The 7945-nt window shown below is 41.3% G+C and overlaps 2 protein-coding genes across 2 annotated transcripts; one reads left to right on the forward strand and one right to left on the reverse strand.

Annotated features, from left to right (window-relative positions):
• Nucleotides 1-1145: 1145 nt before the first annotated feature.
• LOC6640410 (alpha-amylase A) lies at nt 1146-3033 on the reverse strand. Its single transcript, XM_023182015.2, has 3 exons — nt 2942-3033; nt 2599-2866; nt 1146-2533 (listed from the first exon to the last, which is right to left on the reverse strand). The coding sequence occupies exons 1-3, from the start codon at nt 3016-3018 to the stop codon at nt 1226-1228; spliced, it is 1653 nt and encodes a 550-aa protein (XP_023037783.1). The 5' UTR covers nt 3019-3033; the 3' UTR covers nt 1146-1225.
• Nucleotides 3034-5586: 2553 nt separating this feature from the next.
• LOC124460036 (alpha-amylase A-like) lies at nt 5587-7681 on the forward strand. Its single transcript, XM_047010207.1, has 3 exons — nt 5587-5614; nt 5967-6234; nt 6300-7681. Exons 1-3 carry the CDS (start codon nt 5610-5612, stop codon nt 7605-7607), a joined length of 1581 nt encoding a protein of 526 aa, XP_046866163.1. The 5' UTR covers nt 5587-5609; the 3' UTR covers nt 7608-7681.
• Nucleotides 7682-7945: the final 264 nt, after the last annotated feature.

Raw genomic sequence — 7945 nt, forward strand, 5'->3', positions numbered from 1 at the left:
CTTTATTTTCTCAGATAATTCCACCAAGCCAAACCTATTTCAAAATTTGTTTTAACTAATATCGATATTATTCGTCAAGTGAGATTAATTTTTGGGGCATTATAAAGGAAAATATGTAGCAAAAGTTCAATATATTACATCAATTCAGCTTTTCCAGGAGTAGTACTAAAATTAAGCGAGAGCCAAGATTAGCCAGAGATAACTATTACTCTCAATTCTGAAACAAAATAGAAACCGGACGATCACTTAATGCTTTCCCATTCATCAATTCGGCCCTCCTCTGGTAGCCTTTTTAGTTAAAAGTTGTGTAATAAATAACCAAATAACCAATTGCAAATGAGTCATAGGCTCGTATTTCTTTTATTTGCTTAATGATTGACTTAATCTGTTTGAATGGGTTGTCCGATTTATATAAATCTTAGATAATCAAGCCAGCAACATATGAAATTTAGAAAAGGAGAATGTATCGTCCGTTTGAGGTTTTCATAAAGCCAAAATTTGCTCAACGTTGGTTTTTCCGAGGCGAATTGTTTTTTTAATTTTTTTACAAAAGTTATGCAACGATTTGTACATTTTTTTGGTCATAAAATGGAAGGAAATTTAATTTCAATAAAAGTTCTCGGGAAAACATAGCGGTATGTTTTCCGAACATTTTAAGACGATTTTATTAAAATCGGACTAAATTTAGTGTAATAAACGTAGTACCAAAACGGTAAAAAAACACTATTTTCGGGAAAACGCGTTTAAAGCGCGCTCGAGTTCTCAGAAACGGCAGGAAATGGGGACCTTTTGGTTATCAGAAACATGAGAAGGAATGCGATTTTGACCAAAACCTTTCTGTCACGTATTCTCACAAAGTAGTAGATTAAAATAAATTTAAAAAAAAAAATTTTTTGTCGAAGGGTGTTAGACCCTCTTAAAGGGAAATAAGAAGCAAATAACGTAGTTCCTTTAATGAATTCTTTGTCGGCTAACTAGCGTATTATCAAATCATCCCAAATATTTTCCTAGTCACTATGGAACTACACAACGCTGTAAGTACGATTAGCTCTAATTGTCTGCTTAAGTATGAATAAGAGAAACTGTTTAGCATTATGATAACTTTCGTCCCACTCTCCACATTTTGCACACAAAATCTTCGGTTATTTAAATTGTATATAATCTCAATATCGTTTTTATTTTAAAGTTAATAATCTCAGAGTGAAAGCTGTTGGAGAATTTTGATTTACAACTTGGCGTTGACATGCAGAGCCAGGACACCATCATCAGCAGAGCTGCTGATAGAGATGGAGGCACGACCATCTGAGCCAACGGTGACCGACTTGCCGGTGCAAGAGGAGCCGTTCTTCACGCCAGAGATGACATCGCAGTAGGTACCAGCGGGAAGACCGGTCTGCAGAGAGCTGTTCAGATCATAGTTGTCGTTGTTGAATGCAACGAAAGCCTTGTTGCCACGGCTGAAGGAGATCTGGTTGCTGCCATTGTCCCACCAATTCTGCAATTCAGCGCCATCGGCGGCGTTGCGGAAGGCAACCATGTTGTAGATCTGGCGCCAACGGTGCTCACATACCCATCCACCGCTGCAAGACATGTCGCTGTTGAATCCGGGGGAGGCAATGTTGGTTCCATCAGTAGTGGGTGGTCCCTGGTCGGTATCGTCGAAGGAGAAGGAGGACATCACACGAGGAACGCCGAAGGGATGGGCCAACATGAAGGCAGAAGCCATCTTGTACTGCTTGGGCACCTTGTAGGTAAGAACGTCAGCACCACCGGCTCCATGTCCACGCTGGTTGTCATGATTGTCAACAAAGACCAGAGAGCGATCGGAAGCAGCGAAGCCCCAGGCGGTGCCCCAGTTAACCAGATATTGCAATTGATCCTTGCCGCGGAAAGCCTTGCCAATGGAGTCGGAGTGACGGAACTCGGTAACGGCACCAATGCCAGTGTACTCAGTCTTGCTAATAGCCTCGCCGCCCATATCGATGACCTCCTGGAAGATGTAAGGCTTGGCACCCGAGCTGAAACCATGAGCAGTGTTCAAGTTGTTCAGACGTCCATAGATGACACCCAAGTCAGAGGGCCACATATGTTTGGCAGCATCCACACGGAATCCAGCAACACCCAATTCGATCAAGTGGTTAAGGAACTCAACAACCTTGTCCTGGACCCAGGAGTTGCCCTGGTTCAAATCACGCAGACCAACCAACTCACAGTTGCGCACTTGGTTGGCATCGTTGTAGTTGGAGATGGAGCAAGTTGGGTTGAAGTCCAGGGAGGAGAAGGGCACGCCGGGGAAGCTCTTGGTGCTGGGGTCGGCAGTACTGCCAGCAGTACCATAAGTACCACCATCAGCAGCCATGTGATTGAAGACAACATCCACATAGGTGCGGACACCGACAGCATTGCAACGCTTGACCATGCTGGCGAATTGCTCCTCATTGCCGGAACGGGTAGTCAGTTTGTAGGAAATGGGCTGGTAACGTTCCCACCATGGGCGGCCGCTCTTAACAGCGTTCTCGTTCACAGGAGAGACCTAGACGAACAAAAAACAGGGATAAATATCTATCCGCCAGAAGATGCCGCTCCATATCAACTTACCTGCAAACCAGCATAGCCGTAGGGGCCCAGGAAGTTCTCACATTCGGCGGCAATGTCATCCCATTTCCATTCAAACAAATGGACCATGCCATTGCGTCCCGACTCATAGTTGGGGGAGAACTGGGCATTGGCTATGGCGACGAAGGCCAGGGCCAAAAGTGTTTTGGTGAAAATCATTTTGCTGCTCCTACTACTGCTTGGTTGAACCGAAAGTTCAGTCTGAATTCGGAATGGCCACAGCTCCAGCTTATATGGGGGGTCCGCAGAGCTGGAAAAGATTCAATCGGTGAATGATTTGTGATGCAAATGGCCAGCTTATCGCCACAACTGGTGGTTACCCCACCCATCAATCGACCAGTGGGGTATCGCGGGGGGATCTCTTGACGGTGCGATAAGATATGACAATTGCCATATCGACATATCGCCTCCTGCCGCTGCCTTATCATCTATTAGGGGGGTGACGGCAATGCTTTGATTTAATACTCAGTGCTCGAGTTCAGTTGAACGCGCAGACATGTTGGAGCGGTTATTATGACTAAATAATTAGTTTTAATCAAATCTATAAGCCGATCAGCTGCATAACCTATCGGCCAGACATTTTCTTCGCCTCACCTGCCCCCCATCATCACAGTCGCATTCATCATTGAATTCCATCAACTGATTAGACTAATACCCACTTGACACCTCTCCTGCCTGTTTGTTTCGTTTTGGTTTACAACTTCTGACATGTCCCAGTGGTTTATGTTGTAAATCTTTGGCTTTCGTTTGCTAATAATGATGCTTATAATGATGATCAGTGAAGTATAGAAATAGTGTTTTCTATCTAATTATCGCTCCGAACTTTGCTCGTCGCACATACATAGAAAAAATGGCATCTTTATCAAACGATAAGTAAACAAATACTTGCAGCTAGAATCTATTTTAATTAAAGTCTATTTTTTGAACTTATTTTTACTTTTCTTAGTGGGTAGTTTTGTTAATGCGTATTTGCATCATCCGAGTGCAAGTCACGCATTTGTCGAGTGCTCGTCGCGTGGCAAGGCGTTCTAGGAATGTGATTTCGAGATTGGTCATCAATTGGCCTATTGCTATTCTTAGTTTCAGATTTAGGTAGCGATTAAATTATTCAGTAATCAAGGTCGTCATAAATTGTTAAAGCAATGCTATCATGATGTGAAATACGTATTATTTCGTTATTATTGCCTCATTTTAGAGTGAAATTTATCGTTCTATATTCTGCAACGTAGAATGACAATCTTAAAGTTAGATTGTTACAAATCAGAAATGACTGTCTATTTTATTTAAATTTAGGTATAAGTTAAGTCTTTTTTATTACAATTTATGTCGTTTCCCTGTAATAAATATGAGCTTCATTCAAGTACTTATTAGACTTTAATTTTTTGAACGTAGTTCAATACACTGTATACAGTCAATAAAATGTTTAATTTTTGTGTATTTACACTATACAAATAGTGGTGGTTATGAAGTTGTGGCTTTTTTAGTTTTCGACCTTGAGATCTGATTTTTCGGCACCTAAGTAACTTAACTAAGTAATTAAGTATCTAAAAAGCCCAATTGGCCGTGGCCGCATATTTATGCGTATTTACTTACATAAGTGCTTTTTTCATTATACTACGAAAGTCAATTGAATTTTCCCAGGATGCAGTTTTTTTTTAGTTTTACAAGATCTAAAAAAGTGTAAATATTTACGGTTCGTCAACTGAATACAATAAAAAACAAATTAATTTTTTTCCATTTAGTTATTTGGAAGCTAAAAAAATTAGAACTAAAGTCCAAAAACTGAACATATATGTTTATATTTGGCTTAAACTTCTAGTAATAGTAATAGTAATAGCGTTTAAGAAGTCGTGGGGCTTAACTTTTCTATACTAGTTAGTGTTTAAACCATATAAGACTCCAAAACAAAGTGGTAGAGCAAAGCGATTTATCTTCGTTTGCTTAAGAAACCGGCCAAAAAACATTCCTAATCGATAGTTAAAAAACAGTAGATTAAATCTATTAAAAAGTCCTAAAGATTCACAAGGAAATTTCTCATTTGTCCATTGTAGGGAAGACTACTTTTTTATTAATGGTAAATAGAAGGTAAATAACCCAATCTTCATTCGTTGAATTCAAAATATGAACTGATTTTATTTACAAAATTACTGAGTTTATATAGGAAATCTTAGGCTCTAGGAGGTAACAATTGTTCTTGGAAAATCTTATTCTATTATGACTCAAACCCTCGTATTCGGGGGTTGAAAAATTATTACTGTTTTGGGCGTAGTTTAGAATTACAAGTGTTTTTTACGCTAGGTTAGTTGTTTGTGACAAAAGTGCAGTTGTATTATGATTTCTTTAGTGCATCCGCTTGAGATGAACACGATTCTTAAACAAACGGTCTAATACAAATTATAAAACTATAAGCGCTTTGCGAAAATTCATACGTAACTGGCGTCTTTATATAGGGATATAAATATGTGCATTAATAATATTTGTCAATTGTAATTTCAAAATAGCCAACCAAGTTAGACATTCTATAGTATGTATATTAGCTTCGTTTTGGAATAAGCATTTAGCTCATTATTGAAATCGCTTAACACTGAACAAACTAAAATAATAATGATGAGAACTTATATTATCTAAAGGTTTTGTCTAATTATTCATTGCTATCTCATCACTAAATAGTGCCCACGATAAATTAAATATAAATTTTATATAATATCTCAACTCTATAAGGACATAATCAATATAAACTCTAAAATGTATGCAACACATATTAAACACATTTTAAGTGCAATTCACAAATAAGAAAGGAGAGTTGGGAACGGTATTAAATAATCGATTAAAACATAAATGAGTAAATGAATAAATAAAATTAAAGATTGAGAAATAAAGGTGTTTTTGATATTTCTTTTTAAAAAATTTTGAAAATTATTTTTGGTGACTCCACCTGATGCCTTAGACTCTATTTTGGGTAAATTTATAACAGATTTCAATTGGAAATTCCAATGAAGTAAGTAAATCGTCTTGCCGACCTTAGTATACCATGCACAAAGTGACAATATATTTGAAATTTTAATATGAAGTTCATTTGCATAGTATAAAAAATAATTCATGTATACTCATGACGTCTCTACGTGGTCTTTACCAACTCGATGAAAAGCAAAATATTAGTTTTAGGCGTTAAAAATGTAAATTTGATTAAAATAAAACTTTCCAATAAGAAAGTAAACTTATCTTATCGGACCGTCAAGAGAATGCCCCGCGATACCCCACTGGTCGATTGATGGGTGGGGTAACCACCAGTTGTGGTGATAAGCTGGCCATTTGCATCACAAATCATTCACCGATTGAATCTTTTCCAGCTCTGCGGACCCCCCATATAAGCTGGAGCTGTGGCCATTCCGAATTCAGACTGAACTTTCGGTTCAACCAAGCAGTAGTAGGAGCAGCAAAATGATTTTCACCAAAACACTTTTGGCCCTGGCCTTCGTCGCCATAGCCAATGCCCAGTTCTCCCCCAACTATGAGTCGGGACGCAATGGCATGGTCCATTTGTTTGAATGGAAATGGGATGACATTGCCGCCGAATGTGAGAACTTCCTGGGCCCCTACGGCTATGCTGGTTTGCAGGTAAGTTGATATGGAGCGGCATCTTCTGGCGGATAGATATTTATCCCTGTTTTTTGTTCGTCTAGGTCTCTCCTGTGAACGAGAACGCTGTTAAGAGCGGCCGCCCATGGTGGGAACGTTACCAGCCCATATCCTACAAACTGACTACCCGTTCCGGCAATGAGGAGCAATTCGCCAGCATGGTCAAGCGTTGCAATGCTGTCGGTGTCCGCACCTATGTGGATGTTGTCTTCAATCACATGGCTGCTGATGGTGGTACTTATGGTACTGCTGGCAGTACTGCCGACCCCAGCACCAAGAGCTTCCCCGGTGTGCCATTCTCCTCCCTGGACTTCAACCCAACTTGCTCCATCTCCAACTACAACGATGCCAACCAAGTGCGCAACTGTGAGTTGGTTGGTCTGCGTGATTTGAACCAGGGCAACTCCTGGGTCCAGGACAAGGTTGTTGAGTTCCTTAACCACTTGATCGAATTGGGTGTTGCTGGATTCCGTGTGGATGCTGCCAAACATATGTGGCCCTCTGACTTGGGTGTCATCTATGGACGTCTGAACAACTTGAACACTGCTCATGGTTTCAGCTCGGGTGCCAAGCCTTACATCTTCCAGGAGGTCATCGATATGGGCGGCGAGGCTATTAGCAAGACTGAGTACACTGGCATTGGTGCCGTTACCGAGTTCCGTCACTCCGACTCCATTGGCAAGGCTTTCCGCGGCAAGGATCAATTGCAATATCTGGTTAACTGGGGCACCGCCTGGGGCTTCGCTGCTTCCGATCGCTCTCTGGTCTTTGTGGACAATCATGACAACCAGCGTGGACATGGAGCCGGTGGTGCTGACGTTCTTACCTACAAGGTGCCCAAGCAGTACAAGATGGCCTCTGCCTTCATGTTGGCCCATCCCTTCGGCGTTCCCCGTGTGATGTCCTCCTTCTCCTTCGACGATACCGACCAGGGACCACCCACTACTGATGGAACCAACATTGCCTCCCCCGGATTCAACAGCGACATGTCTTGCAGCGGTGGATGGGTATGTGAGCACCGTTGGCGCCAGATCTACAACATGGTTGCCTTCCGCAACGCCGCCGATGGCGCTGAATTGCAGAATTGGTGGGACAATGGCAGCAACCAGATCTCCTTCAGCCGTGGCAACAAGGCTTTCGTTGCCTTCAACAACGACAACTATGATCTGAACAGCTCTCTGCAGACCGGTCTTCCCGCTGGTACCTACTGCGATGTCATCTCTGGCGTGAAGAACGGCTCCTCTTGCACCGGCAAGTCGGTCACCGTTGGCTCTGATGGTCGTGCCTCCATCTCTATCAGCAGCTCTGCTGACGATGGTGTCCTGGCTCTTCATGTCAACGCGAAGTTGTAAATGAAAATTCTTTTACAGCTTTCAATTTGAGATTATTAACTTTTAATAAAAACGACATTGTGATTATAACTGAAGAATTTGCTTGGTAAACCAGAGGGGAAGGTGGCTAAGAAGGAAGATATGCAATAAAATGCAATTGATATAAGCTTTTTCTTCCACTTGACTCTTCTATATGTGTCGTTCCTTTAGCCTTTCTCACCTACTGACCCTAATCAAACAGATGACAACAAAGCCAAAACACGATACTCCAGTGATTCGAGGAAATGCCTAAAAATGTCCTTGAGATACAGAGTGAGATTGATAGAGAGAAAGAGAGAGGGAGAGAAACAGAGGAATAA

The sequence above is a fragment of the Drosophila willistoni genome (assembly GCF_018902025.1).
Source record: "Drosophila willistoni isolate 14030-0811.24 chromosome 2L unlocalized genomic scaffold, UCI_dwil_1.1 Seg196, whole genome shotgun sequence".
Taxonomy (NCBI): Eukaryota; Metazoa; Arthropoda; class Insecta; order Diptera; family Drosophilidae; genus Drosophila; species Drosophila willistoni.